The sequence below is a fragment of the Typopeltis vanoorti genome, chromosome 4 (assembly GCF_054136105.1).
Source record: "Typopeltis vanoorti isolate ZY-2024b chromosome 4, IOZ_Tvanoo_1.0, whole genome shotgun sequence".
Taxonomy (NCBI): domain Eukaryota; kingdom Metazoa; phylum Arthropoda; class Arachnida; order Uropygi; family Thelyphonidae; genus Typopeltis; species Typopeltis vanoorti.
In genome coordinates this window covers 138,262,860-138,283,200 of record NC_143552.1, presented here as the reverse complement: position 1 = coordinate 138,283,200, position 20,341 = coordinate 138,262,860, and the positions used below count along the sequence as shown (strand labels likewise).

At 35.7% G+C, this 20,341-nt stretch overlaps 1 protein-coding gene across 2 annotated transcripts in view; it reads left to right on the top strand.

Moving 5' to 3' along the window:
- Positions 1-20,341, top strand: part of LOC150107706 (ubiquitin-like modifier-activating enzyme 6) — a 701,981-nt gene that overhangs the window by 157,790 nt on the left and 523,850 nt on the right. For both annotated transcript variants that reach the window (XM_090391479.1, XM_090391480.1), the window contains exon 7: positions 6,043-6,123. In XM_090391479.1, coding sequence (XP_090247605.1) covers positions 6,043-6,123 — 81 coding nt within the window. The remainder of the gene's footprint in view (positions 1-6,042; positions 6,124-20,341) is intronic.

The window sequence follows — 20,341 nt, the reverse complement described above, 5'->3', positions numbered from 1 at the left end:
TTATTAACATTTGAAGCCATTCTGTGTATCTCTTCATAGTTGGGCATGCGCATGCATTCGGGGTCTCATGAACGCAAAAGTTGGATAGCAGCACAATGACAGTCTGAGAGATTATTGCTGAGGTTAGTGCTGAGATGTACTGGATGGAGGACGATTTCTTTAGATTCTACAATTCTTCTTTCCAGTTCATCATAGCATCAAAAGATATTTTCTGATTTATCCCACATAACTGGATGAATGATACGGTTTGACAGAGTGCTTGCTCTAGTTCTGCAATATGTGACATCTCTTATGTGCCTCTAGATGTAATTCGATGGATTTTTCAGTCTGGCCAAAATGAGGCATGTTGTAGTTGCACCAAATATGGTAAACACTGGGATATTTCATTTTGTTATGTTTTTGCTTGGACGTACTAAGCAAGGAACGGAGTTTAAATAGAGGAGAAAAAGAAGTCCTGATGTTATATTTTTTGAGAACTTTGGCTATGAAACGGAACTGATATATGGTAAGGATATGTAGCCTTTTTCACTATTTCTATCTTCAGTATGGTGAGGAGGTGGATTGAATAGTAGCTTATTAACTATTTGTTTTGAATAACCATTTTGCTGAAAGGTTGTAAGAAGAAATTGAAGTTCTTTGTTAATATCTATTTACAAACAAAACTTTGGATTAGCAATGAGCAATCCTTTATCTCCCATACTGGCAAATTTCTATTTGAAATCTTTTGAGGAAAAAGCTTTATTTTTATTAACAGTGAAACCTAAATTCTGGAAAAGATATATAGATGACATCTTCCTAATCTGGAGCCATGGACCTGATTCTTTAAAGAATTTCCTAGACCATCTCAACAGTCAACACCCCAAAATCCAATTTACTGAAGAATTAAAGATTGATGGTTCTCTTTCATTCTTAGATGTCAAACTCACTCATGTATCTGAGAAATTTAAAAGTCCCTATTTACAAGAAACTCACTCACACCTATCGCTATCTCTATGCACAGTTCCATCCCTCTCCACCTCAAAAACTTTGCATTATCTCTACACTAGGTAAACATGCTTGCTCACTCCTCTATGATGAAGAAGATATTAACAAAGAATTTCAGTTTCTTACAACCTTTCAGCAAAATGGTTATTCAAAACAAACAGTTAATAAGCTACTATTCAGTCCACCTCCTTGCCATATTGAAGATAAATAGTGAAAAAAAAAAAAAAGGCTACATATATATCCCTACTATATATAAGTTCTGTTTTGCCAAAATTAGCCAAAGTTCTCAAAAAACCATCCTGACTTCTTTCACTTCTTTGCTCATTTACTCCATTCCTTGCTCAGTATAGCCAAGCAAAAACATAACCTGAAATATCCCAGTGTTTACATTATCTATCATTCATCCAGTCATGTGGGACAAATCAGAAAATATCTTTTGATGCTATGAGGAACTGGAAAGAAGAATTGTAGAATCTAAAGAAATCGTCCTCCATCCAGTACTTCTCTACACTAACTTCATCTATAATCTCTCAGACTGTCATTGCGCTGCCATTCAAATTTGGCATTCACGAGACCTTGAACACATGCACAACAATGAACAGATACCCAAAACGGCTTCAACATTAATATGTTAATGTTTCAATGTGTACATTTTATCTCACAATGTTTGTTGGTAGTTCCCTCATGTTATACACCTGAAGAAGTCTTCTGAGGTGATGAAATTAGCTGTGCAGTTTATTTAAATTAAAATAGTATTTCTGTTTTTTATTTCTCAGTAATTTAATCTGTTTCAAAAAAAAATATATATATATATACATGTTATCATAATTCATTTTTACTCAGTGGGAAATATTAAAAAGTTTTAATGACTGATACCGAGAGATAAAAAGATGACATGGTATATTTGAAAAGATACTACTAGTTTACTAGTTTCTTTGAATTGATCAACATCTTCAGGTATCACAATCAAAGAAATATATAAAGAATTACAGACTTAAAATTGCATTAACAGAACAAGTACAAAAAGACAGTAACGTGTTTGAAAACAAAATGTGAGCTTGAGTTCCAAATAAATGTAGACTACGCACTGTCGCAAGTGCGCCAATACTGAACAGAGGCAACGTGGGCGTCAGAGAGATTGTAACTTAGATTGTTGATATGGGAAGAATCTAGAGAAATTTCTCTAGAGTCGACAATCTTTCTCTCGAACTCATCATAGCACACATGGATGTTAGAAGTTTGAGTCCAGTTCACAATGTGTTGGCGGCCTTCATCTGAGTTAACTGAAAAGAGAACATGGCTAGAGAGAGCGCTGGCTCTAGTCCTGTTATAGGAGATATCTCTACTGTGTTCTTCCAAACCTAGAAGGATGGATTTAGCAGTCTGGCCATAATATGGCTTTCCACAATCATATAAAATCTTGTACACTCCTGGAAACTAAGTAGGAAGATATTTCTCTTTAGGTTTACTAAGTATTGAACAGAGTTTTGGGAGCGTAGTGAAGCACGTTCTGAAGTTAAACTTCTTGAGAAGTTTTTCAAGAAGTTTCAATTTTTTTGAAAAATTCTCAAGAAGTTTAACTTCAGAACTTGCTTCACTACGCTCCCAAAACTTCATTCCATACTTAGTAAACCTAAAGAGAAACATCTTCCAACTCAGTTTCCAGGAGTGTACAAGATTTTATGTGATTGTGGAAAGCCATACTATGGCCAGACTGCTAAATCCATCCTTCTACGTTTGGAAGAACACCGTAGAGATATCTCCTATAACAGGACTAGACCTAGCGCTCTCTCTCTAGCCACATTCTCTTTTCAGTTAACTCAGACGAAGGCCGCCAACATATTGTGAACCGGACTAGAATCCATGTGTGCTATGATGAGCTCCAGAAAAAGATTGTCGAACCTAGAGAAATGCTTAAGTTTCAGTTTTCTCTGATGCACACGTTGCCTCTGTTCAGTATTGGCGCACTCGCGACAGTACGTAGTCTACATTTATTTAGAACTCAAGCTCACATTTTGTTTTCAAACACGCTACTGTCTTTTTGTACTTGTTCTGTTAATGCAATTTTAAGTCTCTGTAATTCTTTATATATTTCTTCGATTGTGATACCTGAAGATGTTGATCAATTCAACGAAACTAGTAAACTAGTAGTATCTTTTCAAATATACCGTGTCATCTTCTTATCTCTCAGTATCAGTCATTAAAACTTTTTAATAATATATATATATACACATCGGCAAGATTTTGTTTTTCTAAGTTGGTACATCTGTCACAAGCATCCATGTCAAATTGCAGGTCATTCTGTCAAGTAGTTTGTTTCATACAACTGTCCGAAGCAAAAGTGTTGTCTGTATCATTTGAATTGGATAAAATTGAGTATCTTGCAGTTATAAAATTCTTCGTAAAAGAAGGCTTATTGCCACAAGAAATTCATTTGAAGTTCATAAAAGTTTATGTGCATTCTTCTCCTTCATTTTCATCAATTAAGAAATCAGATTCCGAGTTTAAATGTGGCTGTACCAGCCTTGAAGATGATCCATGTGAAGGATGTCCAAAAAGTGTAACAACACCAGAAATTATTGATCAAGTGCATGATATGGTATTGTATGACCGGCGAGTCAAAGTGCATGAAATTGCTGAGACTATAGGCATTTCAAAAGAACGTGCAGGATATATTTTGCATGAAGAATTGCAAATGCATGCTCACAGCAGATCAAAAACACACTCGCATGAAAATCTCTGAACAGTGCTTGGAGCATTTTAACAAGAATAAAACTCGTTTTGTGCATTGATTTTTTACTATTGATGAACCTTGGATTCACCATTACACACCAGAATCCAAACAGCAGTCAAAACAGTGGACAGAAGTTGGTTGTTCAGTGGCAAAGAAGACAAAGTCAGTTCCATCAGCAGGAAAGGTCATGGCATCAGTGTTTTGGGATGGTAAAGGCAATTTGTTTATAACCGGGGAATATTATTCTGATCTTTTAACCAGACTAGACGAAAAAATTTGTGAGAAAAGACCCGGTTTGTAGAAGAAAAAAATCATCTTTCATCAGGACAATGAACCTGCCCACAAAGGTGTTTTGGCAATGGGAAAATTAAGGGATTTGCACTTTGAATTGTTGGAACATCCACCCTATTCCCCAGTTTGGCTCCCTCTGACTTCTATTTTTTCTCAAAACTAAAACTCTTCCTCGCTGGTCAGCTTTTTTCTTCGAATCAAGAGGTGATTGCAGCTGTAGAGGGGTATTTTGTAGATCTTGCTGAGAACCACTACAGGGATGGACCACTGACTCGCTCTTCTGCTGGTAAACTAAAAATATCGATATATAGAAAACCCACACATACCAACAGATATCTGCACAGTCAATCCCATCATTTCCCTCCTCATAAGCTTGGAATAATTTCCACCTTGGGACATAGAGCCCGTTCTCTTCTTGATGATCCAAATGAACTGCTTACAGAAATAAATCATCTGAAAACTTCTTTCGAAGTTAATGGATATTCCAAGAAAATCATTAACAAATTCCTTCTTAATCCTCCCAGACATCACTCAGAAGAAACAAATAGATTCAAAAGCAATATATCTATTCCTTACATAAGTACTGTTTCACACAAATTAGCAAAAGTTCTAAAAAAATACAATATCAGAACCTTGTTCACTCCACTTCCAAAGATCCGTTCCTTAATTAGCCACCCAAAACCTTGTCATCATCAACTCAAATACCCTGGCGTATATAAAATATTGTGTGACTGCGATATTCCTTATTTCGGGCAGACAGACAAATCTGTCGAAATGCGTATGGAAGAACACATGAGAGACATTACTTACAAGAGACAGCGAGCAAGTGCATTATCAAGTCATATCCTCTTCTTGGCTAATCCTAATGATGATAACCAAAGTCACAAAGTCTGCTGGGAAAGATCTACAAACATCTTCCGTTGCAGTGATGAAATAGAGAGAAAAATTGTGTAATCGAGAGAAATCATCTTCAATCCTGTTCATCTAAATAACAACTTAAGCTACAACCTCCCGGATAGTCATTCAGCTGTAATCATGTACTGGCGTTCACGTGATGCAGCAAGCACGCACTCTCCCAACAATGCAACAAATGAAAGAACAGCTTCAAATACAACTACAACATTTTAATGCTAATTATGTATAAAGACTGTCTATGTTGTTCATAGTCTTTTAACCCTCAATGTTTAGTGTTTTTTCTTTTATAATGTCACCTGAAGAAGGCTGTTACAGGCCGAAAGTAGTAGTGTGTTTATATTAAAACCTTTTTAATTAAATCTCGGTTCTAATCATTCAATTTTTTTCATAAAAAAAAATATATATATATATATATATATATATATATATATATATATATATATATATGTGGCCTTATCAGTTTCGCCTGCATACTGGTATACTTGGACTCCCTCTGTATATGATATTAGCAACATTAAGCAGCAGCATTATAATTTGCTAAGATTAATTAGGAATATAGCAATAAAGTGGTTCTGTTAGCTTTCAGAGTTACATTATTGCTATACCTTAAATAGAGGGACTCAGAGATCTTGTTCTGAGGATTAAATATATCAGCATTTTCTTTAAGCCTCTAGTGTCACACATAGTAATGAAAATCATACCACCAGAGGTCTTGTTGGCATTTCCTATCTAGGGAAAGTATGTACTTATAGTAACAGTATTCTCCATATTTACTAGAATTCTCTTTGTTGAAAGAGGCCTAGCCACAAGGTGTTGATTAATTTTGCTGGAAGAAACTGTATGTTGCACATCACCTGTCCATCATTGGTCCATATTTGGTTATGACATGCTGTTGAAGCTAACATGTTAATGGAAAGATGAATAATATTAATCTTTAAATAAATCGACTTTCCTAAAAAGTGTGACCTATCATTTGCTATTCTATAAAATATATAGGTATTATGGTATATGAATTTATCTTAATTTTTAGAAAATTAGTGAAGAAAATCATTTTATCAAATGAAAATTAAATTGTGATATCCATTGTATTGATGCTTCCATTTAAAATTTTTGTCTAGTGTGTAATTCTTACCGAAACAGAAATTGAAATGCAGGTTAGAGTAAATAATTTCTGCCGTTCCCAAGCTCCTCCAATTAAAGTAGGTAGTGAAATTTTGCTTTGTGGTATAATTAAATGGATAATTACATTTAAATTGAGTATTTTTTGTAAACAGTGTATATAATCATTATTTTTTATAACAGTAACTAAGGTACCTGTCAACCTTTCAGCCATATGTATATAAAATAATTCCAAATTTTATGCAGAATTAATATGTTGGTAGTGTAGTACATACATACATGCATTCATATATTAATGTGAATGTTTGTACCACACTGCCCATATATTAATGTTAGTAATGTAATGTCAGTTATTCCTTCATAGTATATTACAGACGGTTCATTATACATGAATGCTGTTTTAGACTGCATCCCCTCTATTCAAACAACAAGCAGAACAACTTGCTATAGTTTATGCTCTCACATATCTCTGGAAATTAGAACTCAACTCTGTTCATCAAAAGATTGCAACAATTTACAGTGACAGTAGAAGCACTATTGATGACATAAACAACCAGAACAACCACCTAGCATTAATAGAGCAGACACAAAATCTGGAATCTCATGCTAGAGGGATGAGAAATTAAGTTCTGTTGGTTTTGAGAGTGCATATTGGGGTACCAAGAAACGAGAGAGCATACTGGGGTACTAGGAAACGAGAGAGCTTATCAGCTGGCCAAAGAAGTGGCTATAAAGGAACACTTAGAAATAAGTTATCAAGAGTACCCAAAATCAGCTATAAATACACTGGCAGAAGAATTATGCCTAAGCTTGTGAGAAGAAAAATGGAAAACATCTAAAAATGGATCAAACAACAAAGAATTTGTGCCAAGTATTAGAAGTAGACTCTGGCTGAAAATAGATGCCATCTCTCCAGGTTCAACCATGCCACTAATGGGATGTGGAAAATTAATACATTATCTAAAAGATTCCATATTCTGGAATTGCCATTTTGCATCCCTTGCCTACACCTTCAACAAACTGTCGAGATTGTCAGCTACTAGACTCCATCCAGATGCCCCTAATACAACACATCATTTCAGGAGACAAGTGGCCAGTGTCAAAACAGAGACTCATCCAAAAGCATTACTCAAAATTATATTTAATTTTGCCAATAGGATCATCTTCCAATCATTGTAATGCAATATAAACTACTCATAATATTTGGATTATATAGTGTAAAATATGTAGATATAAAAATATAAATGCCAACATATGTAAATATGGATGTTAATATATGAATATGTACATATAGATGTGAAAATATAAATGTAAATATGAATATTGATACAAAAAAAAAAAACGTAGATGTTAATCAGTTATTTAGAAGCTACATTAATGGCATAAAAAACCAGAAAAGCCATCTATCATTAATAGACCAGACATGAAATCTGGCGAGGAAGTGGATTAAATAGTAGCTTATTAACTATTTGTTTTGAATAACCATTTTGCTGAAAGGTTGTAAGAAGAAATTCTAAGAAATTAATTGCAGTATATATGCATAATGTAAATACATAATATATAAATGCATATATTACATGACACCTTATTACAATTAACAGTAAATTATCAGTGTGCAGAACAAACAAGCAATTTAGAAACATGTTGAAAGTTTATTTTTCACTAGGTTAGACTATGATAAATTTAGTTTGATCCTTTATCCCAGTGAGAGCAAACAAAGTTTGCGCCTGAAAATATCTTCAGGACTGAATATAGTGTTGTACTATCTTACCTGGGTTAGTAGTACAACATCAAGCAACTCGTAGCAAAGGTGGAGCAAGATACCATCACTCCTATCCCAGTATCTCCCATAATGCAAAACACATATCCTTGTGGATATGTATACTGTTATGCATTAAGGGATTGGCCACTACCCAGACTAGTTTCGACCTTTATTGAGGTCTCTTCAGTGGGAGCCAGGCCCAGAGTTGGAGATACCAGGCAGAAAAGCAGTAGCAAGGTCATCTTTACCTATAGGAGTTGCCAAAAGGTTCGCCACCTTTTTTTATTAAATTACTCTGGATTTAGAGAAAGATGTTGAAAGTTTATTTTTCACTAGGTTAGACTGATAAATTTAGTTTAATCCTTTATCCCAGTGAGAGCAAACAAAGTTTGCACCTGAAAATATCTTCAGGTATGAGAGATACTGGGACAGGAGTGTTGGTAGCTTGCTCCACCTTTACTATGAGTTGCCTGGTGTTGTACTACTTACCCAGCTAAGATAGTACAACACTGTATTCAGTCCTGAAGATATTTTCAGGCACAAACTTTGTTTGCTCTCACTGGGATAAAGGATTAAACTAAATTTATCATAATTTAGAAACCGTTCAAAGACAGTTCCATTTTGTTAGTCTAATTTGAATCAGAATGATCATCTCCCCCCCCCCCCCCCCAAAAAAAAAAAGTTTGGGAGATTCTCATCCTACGTAAATATCAGAAATGATTTTTTTTTTACATGATTCTTCTAGTAGAAAGGAACTGTTTCATTGGTTAACTGATTGTTATATTTACCTTTATTCTGTTTCTGAATACTTGTTCATTCTGCACACTGATAATGTACTGTTAATTTCAGTATGCAGATTTTATTAGTTATTTACTGTTAGTTAATTATGTATGCCATAGTGGGAGCCTGTAGGTTAGAGAGTAAAGACGTTATCCACTTGGATATTCAGGCCAGCTTGGCCAAGTGGATAACAAATTGGCTGCATGCATTAGATCATCTTTTATATCAAATGGTGTGGGGGTTGTGGAGCAGAAGTCCTAAGGTCATCTGCACTAGCCCTCACATTCTCTGCAGCAGAATATTGTGCCCCCATCTGGGAAAGAAGTGTGCACACTAACATCATAGATACCCAGCTATACATTACTATGTGCACAATTAGTGGGACACTGAGAAGCACCCCTCTCCCTTGGCTGTATGTCCTATCCAACATTGCTCCACCAAATATACGGAGAAGACAAGCCTTGATTAAAGAATTTAATAAAGTAATGAACAACCTGCTCCTGCACCTGAACTAGACTCTCAAAAATCCATCTAGTCTTCGCCTAAAACCTTTTCTGGTCCATGGACGAACTCTCTTCAACTGCCTTACCATTAACATCTAACATGTAGTGAGAACACTGGTACAAGAATCTCCCAACAAATGGCTTCTTGGTGATCCCTATGCTTCACAGCCTGGTTTGCTCTTCCTAGGAAGATTTGGTCATCTGTCAACAGGATCAGAGCCAGGGCAGATGTGGCTACTTACTACACAAATGGAAACTGTCAGACCACCCTTATTGTGACTATTCTCCCATAGCCCAGATGATCACTCATATTGTGAATGACTGCCCAAGGCACCAATTTCATGGTGATGCTTCAGCATTTCTTCTAGCTTGGTCAGTTGAATGGGAAAAAAAATTTAAAGATGGTGTCGGTATTCTTGAAAACACCAGAAGGCATGCAAAAAGGGCTATCCAAGTAATGGTGTAAAGAGTGATTGGTTTGTACCAGCCAAATCGTCTCTCTCTCTGCAACTTCAATGAGTCTTTAAGTAACCTTAATTATATCCTCAGGAAAGCAGGCATTAAACCAAATACCAGACTGGAAGAATGTTTCTACACTTGAACCAATATATCCAACAACTAAGATGTACTGTTTGCTCATGATAATACCATCACTTTCTTGATCAGAGTCTTGAAGTGACCAAAACTAATACAGAGGAAATTCCTAGTTTATTTTTCTCTCCTTTTTTTCCAGCATGCAATATGAATAACGTTTTAGATAGTTATATCAGACATCTGAGAGGGAGAGGAGATTTGACATTTCTTTTGTGGGTAGATCTTTAAAATAGTTATTCACAGACTGGCTGCTAGATAGTATTTGCAATTGTATGTAATGTTTTATGAGGCAACCAAGTCAATTTATTAAAATGGTTATTCACTTTAGTTAAGGAATTCTCAAATGCATTGAATGATAAATAGCATGTACAGTGAATACATTGATTTATGTATTCACTGTACATGCTATTTATTTTCACAGTATTGTTGACAACATAGAATGATGAAAAAATAATATTTATTAGCTTATTAGCAACTCTCATCCATTCACCTAAGAATAAACTCTCTTCTTTATCACATCCAAGAGTTTATGAAGTGTCCTTTTCTTGTGACCAGGTTCACTATTGAGAGACAGAAAGAACTGTTGACATCCACCTTGATGAACATAAAAAAATACATCTGGCACTATGGTTATGGCAAGTCAGGTGTAGCAGACCGTGCCTTGGATATCACTTCACACAGGATCAATTGAAAGAAAACAAAAGTGCTACACTATCTATATGTTCACTGGGCATCCACAAATGCCATATGGTCACTCCAATGCTCAGTGATGTGCCACACCAGGCCTCGCCATGTAGTCCTGTTGTTTGCTTTACTCCAGTAAAGCAAACAACAGGGCAGTTGTTTGTTTGTTGTTTGCTTTACTGGAGTAAAGCAAACAACAGGACTCCCTGAAGATCAGTCACTCCACACTAACCATCCATCTCATTGATGGTCTACCCTTGCCTCTTTTTCCAGGAACTTTACCTTCTATTACTGTTCTGAGAAGTCTCCCTTCCATCTTTTCAATGTGTCCAAAATATTTTAACTTTCTTCTATCAATATCCTTAAGGAGCCTTAAAGTTCTACTGATCTTTTCTAACACCCATTCATTTGTATGCCTTTCAGTATATGATATCCTCAACAGCCTTCTGTAACACCACATCTTAAAAGCAGATATTCGTTTCTTATCTGACTTCGTTAGGTTCCAAGTCTCACATCCATAAGTCACTGTTGGAAAAACAACTGCATCCAAAATCCTCAACTTTGTTCCCCTGGAGATAGATCCATCCTTCTAGACTTTGGACAAGTCTCTGACTGTTATTATGGATATTAAGGATATCCTCCTTAAGGATATTAAGGCTCCTTAATATCCTTAAGGAGCCTTAAAGTTCTACTGATCTTTTCTAACACCCATTCATTTGTATGCCTTTCAGTATATGATATCCTCAACAGCCTTCTGTAACACCACATCTTAAAAGCAGATATTCGTTTCTTATCTGACTTCGTTAGGTTCCAAGTCTCACATCCATAAGTCACTGTTGGAAAAACAACTGCATCCAAAATCCTCAACTTTGTTCCCCTGGAGATAGATCCATCCTTCTAGACTTTGGACAAGTCTCTGACTGTTATTTTAGCCATTTCTAACCTTCTTCTGACATCTTCTGAACAGCAGTTCTTCGCGTTAATAATGGATCCCAGGTACTCATACTTGCTGACCTCTTCAGTTCTTTCTCCATTAAGGTACATTTGTTTCAATCATTAAGGTACAAGAGCTTCCCTGTTTGAATTTCCTTTGAAAACCATAATCTTTGTCTTGCTAGGATTGAGTTGAAGTCCTCTGTTATTACTAATCTTGTTAACTTTGTCAAGAATTAGTCTTAGTTCTTCCATGTCATTACAAAGGAGTACTGTATTATCAGCATAACTCAGATTACTGATCAGTCTACCTTCTATCCTAATTTCTGTCTTGATTTCATCCAGTGCTTCACGCATGATGTCTTCCACATATATACTAAACAAGTGAAGAGAAAGTAAACATCCTTGCCTAACTCCTTTTCCAACTTGAAGCCAGTCAGTTAATCCAACACGTGTTCTTACCATGGTTTCTTGCTCCCTGTACAAGTTGACTATCAACCTGATAGTGTGTTGAGGAAAACCCATTCTTTTCATTACTTCCCACAGTTTCACATGCTCAACACAGTCAAAAGCTTTAGAGTAGTCTAAGAAACACATTACCAGAGGAAGTCTAAATTCTAGTGGTATGAAAACCGACTTCTTTCAGTCTCTAGGTCACGATCCTGTCTCCCATATCCTTGTAATCAATCTATGAAACACTCTTATTCCTCCCTCCTCCTTTGGCCTTAATTAACTCTGCTGGGATTTCATCTGTACCTGGGGGCCTTATTGCTGTTAAGCTGCTTAATTGATTTTTCAACTTCACTTAAGTGGAGGAGGTTCCAAATCAAAATTTTTCTGATGAGAGGACTCCACATTTTCTTTATCCACTCTCTTCTACAGTTTCTCACAGTATTCTTTCCATCTTTTTTTTTTTTGGTTTCCAACTCTTCTGTTAATAATGCTCCATTCCTGTCTTTGATGACGTTGAATTTGGACTTAAATTTGTGCTTTAAGTCACGAACTAAATAAAACATCCTTTTATAATTGTGCTTCCTCATTTGGAATTCTATCTCTTCACATTTATTATTATAGAACTTTTCCTTGTCCTGCTTGATGGCTCTTTTGACTTCTCTGTGTAATCTCTTATATTCTTCAGTCCCTGTGTCTTTGTTTTTCCAACCAGCTTCTTTTTATTAGTTCCCATGTTGAATCTGATATCCATGGGGTCTCTTGGTCTTCTTATTGGGTCGAGATACTTCTTTGCTGTATCCTGTATTATCACCTTGACTCCTTCCTAAAGCATTTCTTGTGAGTTCTCATTAGTCTCCAAAAAATCATCCAACCAAGTCTGTTTTTTTTGTGAATCCACTAGGAATTACTCTAACATCCAATCTAGTGGGATGTGCCTGACCTGGAAGTTTTTGGAGTCTCAGTCTTACTTGGCTCTTACTAGCTGATGGTCTGTACCACAGTCTGCTCCCGGACAAGTATACACATCAGAGATGCTCATCTTCCACTGCTGGAGAACCAGGATGTAATCACTCTGGTGCCTTGACCTATCAATGTTAGATATCCAAGTATAGGTCCGTTGTGGGTGCTTATGGAAGCAGGTATTGGTAATAATTAATCTGTTAGCACGAGCAAATTCCAACAGTCTTTCACCACGAGTGGTGTTATGTTCACCCAGACCAAATATGCTACACTCTGGCCTGACTCTCATACTCTTTCTTACTTTTGCATTTAAGTCCCCTAAGATGTAAAGTATGTCTCTCCTTGGTAGGCAGTCCAAAAAAGTTTGTAAGTTTTCATAGAATTCCTCATTCTCTTCTACAGGCCTATCCGTGTGGGGTGCATAAATTATCATGATTGATACATTGGTAGGCTGAGCCTTAAGTCTAATAGAAAGTATTCTATCATTAATGGGGTTATAACCAAGAAAGCTTCTTGCTTGAGCTGTCCTCAGTATCACAGCTACTCATGATGTTTTGAGTCACCACCTGAGTAAATAACTAGCTTACCATCCTGTAAAAAATAATGTAAAATTTCCTTCTAAGATTAATCTTATACCTTCTGTGTTGTTCATTCACAATATCACTGACTTTTGATGGCACTTGTAATATACCTTTCAAACAGGATCCTCTGCCTATATCCTGAACGTGTCTCTGATTATTCTGCACGACAACTGATGCAGCATGAGATGTGTTATGAGGCACAACCATATTAGCATTTTGGGGTGAAGTCATTTCAAGAAGAAAGTGGTAGGGTTGCAGAGGCCCTTTCCACATAAGATGAAATGAAATAGCAAAATAGGAAAGATTCATCCCTAGCCCCTTAAATACCCTAATAGAATTGGGGGGGGGGGGTGAGGAGAAAGAAGGAAAGAAAAAAAAAAGGGGGGGGGACCAGTCTACAGATAATATAACATGTATATTATGTGAAGCAAGGCATGTTCCAGCATCTGGTGCCTCGGATTTGCCTTGCCCATACTCACTAAATTGAGCCTTCGAGGTCAAAAGCTACACAGAAGTCAACAAGTATGGCTATATAAATGTACCAAAAATCTGGGAGACAGTCATTTTAAGATCTAATTAATATTTTTCTCTCTTTTTTCCAATATGGATGGTGCTTAATTAAGACATTCGTTCCTTGTGTTGTCTGTTACAATTTTTTTAAACTAGTCCAACTGTTATACCAAATTGTTGTTGTTTCACGTACTGTGACAAACTGTTTTTGTTCTCTGAAGATGCTGGATATAATTCCAGCGAAATATCAGACGATAAGTTAATAAATATTTTTTTATCATTCTGTGTTGTCATCAATACCATGAAAATAAATAACATAGTTAAGGAAACCTGCAGACATGTTGAATTTATTTAGAAGTATTATCATTTGTATAAAGGACAGAGATGAGATAAGAAGCCTGAATGGCAAAGAAATGGAGCTAGCTGAGGAATTAGATAAGTACCAGATCGACATAATAGGGGTGGCTGAAACAAAAAAGACAAAAACTGGTGAGATCTTTCTGAGCAATAAATACAAAATGTTATATTCGGGAAATGACATTCAAGGAAAAGAAGGTGTAGCCATAGTATTCAACACAAAATACGAGGCTAATCTTCTTGAATGGCAGGCAGTCTCAAGTAGCATGATGTGTGCTAATATCAGAATGGGGAACTGGACAATGAGATTTGTCTGTGCCTATGGTCCCACAGAAGGTTCTATTAAGGTAGAAGTGGAGGAATTTTTTGATGCTCTAGAAAAAGCAACTGACACAATGAAAAAGGAAAAGTTGGTCCTTGTTGGGGATCTAAATAGCAGAGTAGGAAATGATTGATTGTTAGACATACAAAAATATTTTGGGAAAATTTGGAGAAAAGAGCAAAGCTAATAATAATGGCAAATATTTCTTGAATTTCTGCTCAGGACATGGACTGGTTATTACTAACACCATGTTCTTCTCTCCATGTTCTCTCCATGTGCACAAATTCACATGGAGAGATGAAGCAAGGAATAAGAAAAGTCTCATTGACTATATTATTGTTGATAGTGATATTTTCTCAATGGTGCAGGACGCCAGAGTGTACAGAGGATTTGAAATTGGAAGAGATCACTATTTAGTCTTGAGCAGGATAAAATTGAATTTCATATTGAAAAGAATAACATATAAGAAAGTTTTAACGCGAATAAAAGTTTAGCAGCTCTCAAATGTGAACTGTAGACTAAAATACACAAAAATTATTGAAGAAAAAATGAAAGAGTTTGAGAACAGGAACCAAACCTTGGAAGTTCAGTGGCAAGCTATGACGAAAACACTGATTGATTCAGCCAGAGAGGCATGTGGTGAGGTAGTCTGCAAGAATAGAAAAATCAGAACTCCATGGTGGACACAGGAAGTGAAAGAGTCAGTGAAGGAAAAGAAGAAAGCATATCAAAAGTTCCTGACAAATAAGTCAGCTTTTGCTCTTAGAGAATATAAGACAAATGTAAGAAAGTGAAACACTGTGTAAAACTAGTTATACAAAAGTCATGGGAAGACTTTGGCAAGAACATAGAAAATAAATATCAAGAATTTGGTAAGATATTCTGGAGGTTGTTGAAGAAGCTTAGGAATGGAGGAAAGAGCACTGTAAAAGGAGTTAGAGATGATAAAGGTGACATGAAAACAGGAGAAAAAGATATCCTTCAAGTATGGAGTAATTACTTCGAGAAATTGCTAAATGTAACAAGCAGTGATAGCACAGTGATAAAAAAACACTCAACAGGCATACAGTCAGGAATACATATCTATACTTGAAGTAGAAAAAGCCATCAAAATCTTGAAATGTGGAAAGGCAGCAGCAGTAGATGATATTCGACCAGAAATGCTGAAGTATGGTGGTATAAAAGTCTTACAGTGGCTGCACTGCATAGTTCAGAAAGCCTCGACCGAGGGACGAATTCCCGATGATTGGAGTAGAGCTTTAATAGTACCCATATATAAAAAGGGAAATAAAACAATGTGAGAATTACAGAGTTATTTCCCTACTGAGTGTTCCTGGCAAGATCTATGCAAGTATACTTGAGAAACGGTTGAGAACAATTGTTGAAGAAAAATGTGGTGAAGAACAAGCTGGATTCAGCCAAATAGAGGCTGTCAGGATCAGATCTTCACTTTATGACAAATAGTTGAGAAAGCAGGGGAATATAACAAAGATCTGTATTTAAGTTTTGTCGATCTGGAAAAGGCATATGACAAAATGCCAAGAGAGAAGCTATTCAATACGCTACAGTTATATGGTTTCAATGGGGCATTATATCAAGCAGTACTTAGTCATTATTTGAGTTGTAAGTCAGCAGTTAGAATTGAAGGAAGTACAGGAAGATGGTTTAATGTTAAATCTGGTGTGAGACAAGGATGTACATTATCTCCTCTGTTATTCATTATCTATATGGATCACATTATGAAGGAAAGTGGCAATAAACATGATATCAAAATTGGAGATATTAATGTCAGCTCTTTGCTTTATGCTGATGATGTTATACTTCTAAATAAATCCGCTACAAGTTTGCAAGATTACCTGACTAAATTGAATAACTGTTGTAATAGATATGGTACGAAGGTCAGCATTAAAAAGACAAAGACAATGAAAATAGGTAGAATTGTTGAAAGTGTCAAATATGTTGTGAACAGGGAACTTGTGGAACAAGTAAAACATTTCAACTACTTATGGCAGGAATTTGATGATGATGATGATGAACTACTTAGCCACGATTTTTAGTGAAGTTGGTAAATTAAATATGGAAATAGACAACAGAATCAATAAAGCTGGTATGGTAGGAAGTCAATTGAATAAATTCATATGGAATAAGATAGAAATTAGTTGGAACACTAAATTAGCGGTATATACAAGACAGTGTTCAAACCAGTTTTAACTTATGGATCTGAGAGCTGGGTCAGAAGTGTCCTGAGAAAGATTAGAGGTGAGAACAGATGGCATCAATGGCAATATCATATTAAAAACGAGGATATTAGGAAAGAACTTGACATTGTCAGCATCCAGGAATGCATTAGCAGAGCTATTCTCAGGTGGTATGGTCACTTAAATAGAATGGGAGAGGAAAGATTAGCAAAACAAGTGTTCTCTTCCAGGTTAGCAGCAAAACGACCCAGAATAAGACTGAGATATAGGTGGATTGATACGGTACAAAGTGCTTTAGACGATAGAAATATAAGATCTGATAATGTTGGAGTCTTGACAAGTAACAGACTGAATTGGAGGAAAATTGTAAATAGGAAATTAATAATGATGTAATTTTTTCATGTAGTACTATCATATCCTGTACACCTCCTTGAGGGTACACATCAGGAATTTGATGATGATGATGAGATGAGATTAACATCTCCAATTTTAATAAATAACATAAAAGGGATAGATTACTTACATATAGATTTTTATTAGTATAAGATTTTTGTCCTATTTGAAGGGCATTTTCATTATGACTTCTAAATCAAACAACAAGAACAGAAACTGTATGTTCAACGCTTTTTTCTGAAAATTGAAATGTGATGCAAGTAGAAGGATTCATTATAATTAATTCATAACAGAATCACATTTATTTAAATCTTATTTGTGGAATTTTCAGCTATGTTTCGTAGCCATTTTTAATATGATTATAAGAAAACATTCACAAAAAAAAAAAGAAAAAGAGAAGATACACTAGACAGCCTCAAATGAACTATCCCCCCCCAGACCTAAAATCCTCTTTAACTTCTAATTTTTTTTGTTGTAATTCTTCAGCTATCAGCAGTAATGCCTTACCTCCTGTTCTGTTCCTTCTATCCTCCATGAAAATACAGTACCCTTTACATTCTATCCTTGTAGCTATATCATTTTCTGTCAACCAGGTCTCACATCAGCATCACTGATGCCAATATGTTTTGGTCAAGTTGAGCTCACCAATGCCTAAAACTTCTCTTCCTTATTCCTGATACTTCTTGCATTTGTTTACATGCATTTCAACATCCTCTTGTATCCAGAATTACATTTGTGTCATTACCAATCCATTGAAATCACCTTCAATATTGCATAATCATTTCTGTACACATTCTCCAAACATCACTAAAATCATTCAAATAGTCAGACAAGCATATATAAGTCCTTTCATCCATTAAATTTACTCCATACATCAATAAATTGCACACCATTCCCCCTGCACAATCTTCTCATTGACTAGCAATCATGGCCTTTCTTCTCAATTCTGTCCTATCATACTGAGGCAGCAGACTCACAATTTTTGTTTCCTTACTCTTCATTTTTGTTTCTTTCAACAACTCTTTCATATCGTCTCTCATTACATATTTCTTCCCTTTCAAATCATTTGTTCCTGCCATAGCAGTCATCTCTTTGAATTCTCCCTTCTGCAAACTAACAGCGTCACTAACATCCTTGATTTTCGCACCTGGGAGACATGCCTTCGTCACTTGCTCATTAAGTCTCTTATTTTTTAATCCCCATACAATACTGTATCCTTATTTGCAGTTTCTAGTACTTTCATTCTTTCTGAATTCACATTTTCTTTCATTTTTCCACCTGCTATATTACATGACAATTGTTTCTCCACTCACTGTACTTCCCGTTTTGTCCTGTGAAGGCTGCAATGTAAACGTGCTATTTCACTCCTTACTGTCACTTCATCAGTCACTTCTTTCACTCTCTAATTCTGAGCACTATCATTCACTCTCTTCTGCATTCACCAGACCACTTTCACTATCTTTCCTTACATCGTTAGCATTTGTCAATTCATTTTCCTGCTTTCTATATAACTCACATTTCTTGTACTGTCACATAAACATTTATGACAAATTCTCCTCTCCATTCACACTTTCATATCACAACTATTCACTCTTGGCAGTGAATACGTAGAACAAACACACACTAACACAAGATTCCCTCATGCTAAAACTCTGTTGCCATTTTCCTTGTACGCATTGACAAATAGCTGAATAGTTCCTCCTAGATTCTTTCCTATATCGTCAATGAACAAATTAAATTGTAGTGGCTCAAGAACAGAGCCCTGTGGCATGCCACTAACCACAGGTCTTCTACTAGACTCTACTCCCGAATAAACTGTTCTCTGATATCCCTCCATCAACTACCCTTTTGTCCACTTCACCACCTTTATATCCAACCCATGCTGCAATTTACTTAGAATTCTATGTGGTATCCTGTCAGAAGCTTTTGCAAAATCCAGCAGTATCACTGTAAACCCAATTTTGCATCATCATTACTATATCCAAGTCAGCTGTCATGTATTATAAAACATGAGCAAGTTATTGATGCACAACCTACCCTTCACAACCGTGTAGCCCCCACCTACATAGTATCCTATTTCTCTATCCATTCCTGTATTTTGCTCTTGACCAATTTCTCCAGTACCTTGACTATCACTGATCTTTGGTTAGTAATTTACTACACATCAGTTTTGGAGCCTCCTTTATGCAATGAAACTATTTCCCCTCTTTCTACCCCTTGGTACTAACCCAAAGTCAAGACAGATTAAACAACGTGGTCAAAGGCACTGCTAATTCCCTAGCACCTTCTTGTAAAACTCAAGAACTTAAAACTTAATTCCATAACTATAAAATAACACATATGCCACAGTAAATAACTTTTTAATATGCAAATATTTCATTTTACATATCATCATCAATGCAATTAACAAATAACAATAGAAACTAAATTAAAAAAATATTAGTGCACATGCTTAAATTGGAACCCCCTCTACATATATAGTTGTGTATTTATAGATTAAACCTAATTGGACTTTAAAAAAAGAAAAGAAAAAAGAAAAAAAAATAGATAAATTTATTTTATACACTTGAGGATAACAATTCCCAGACTTTTGGAATAGTGAGACAGTCATTCTAATTAGAATTAGGTCTATGACATAAGGCTTCAACACTTTCTTTATATAAACATCCATGTTTATATATGGATCTATGTAATATTTTAGTGTTTTGCCATTGGATCCTGTGATTAACGTTTTCAATTCCATGTCGTACAAGGCCAGATTTGTGAGGTTTGATGAGATGGATGTGGTCTTGATTCAGAGATACGTTTATTTATAGATCTTCCTGTTTGTTCATGGTAAGATAAGTTAGAAGAACATGGGACTTCGTATATGGTAGGTAGCATCATTGATGTGTTTGTCTTTTGTGGAAGGTAACAAGTAGTGAATTTGGTTGATGGGTTTATAGATAGCAACGAGTTTGTATTTTTTCATAATTTTTACCAAATGTTCAGAGATGCCTTTAATATATGTTATAGGAGTCGTGTAGGCTTCTTCTTGTCTGGATTAAGTTGTAGGAGAGTGGTTTATTAATTTTTGGGTAATTTTTGGATTATATCCATTTAGTAGGACTGTTTCTTTGATAATTTCCAATTCTTGTTTTTGAGATTCTTCAGAGGAACCTTATTTTTTTTCCTACATTTTCTACAAAATATCCTTCACCATTTTCAGTCTCATGCCTTTGACACACACTTCAATGGTATCAAGTTTGAGAGAATGAGAAAATTAAAT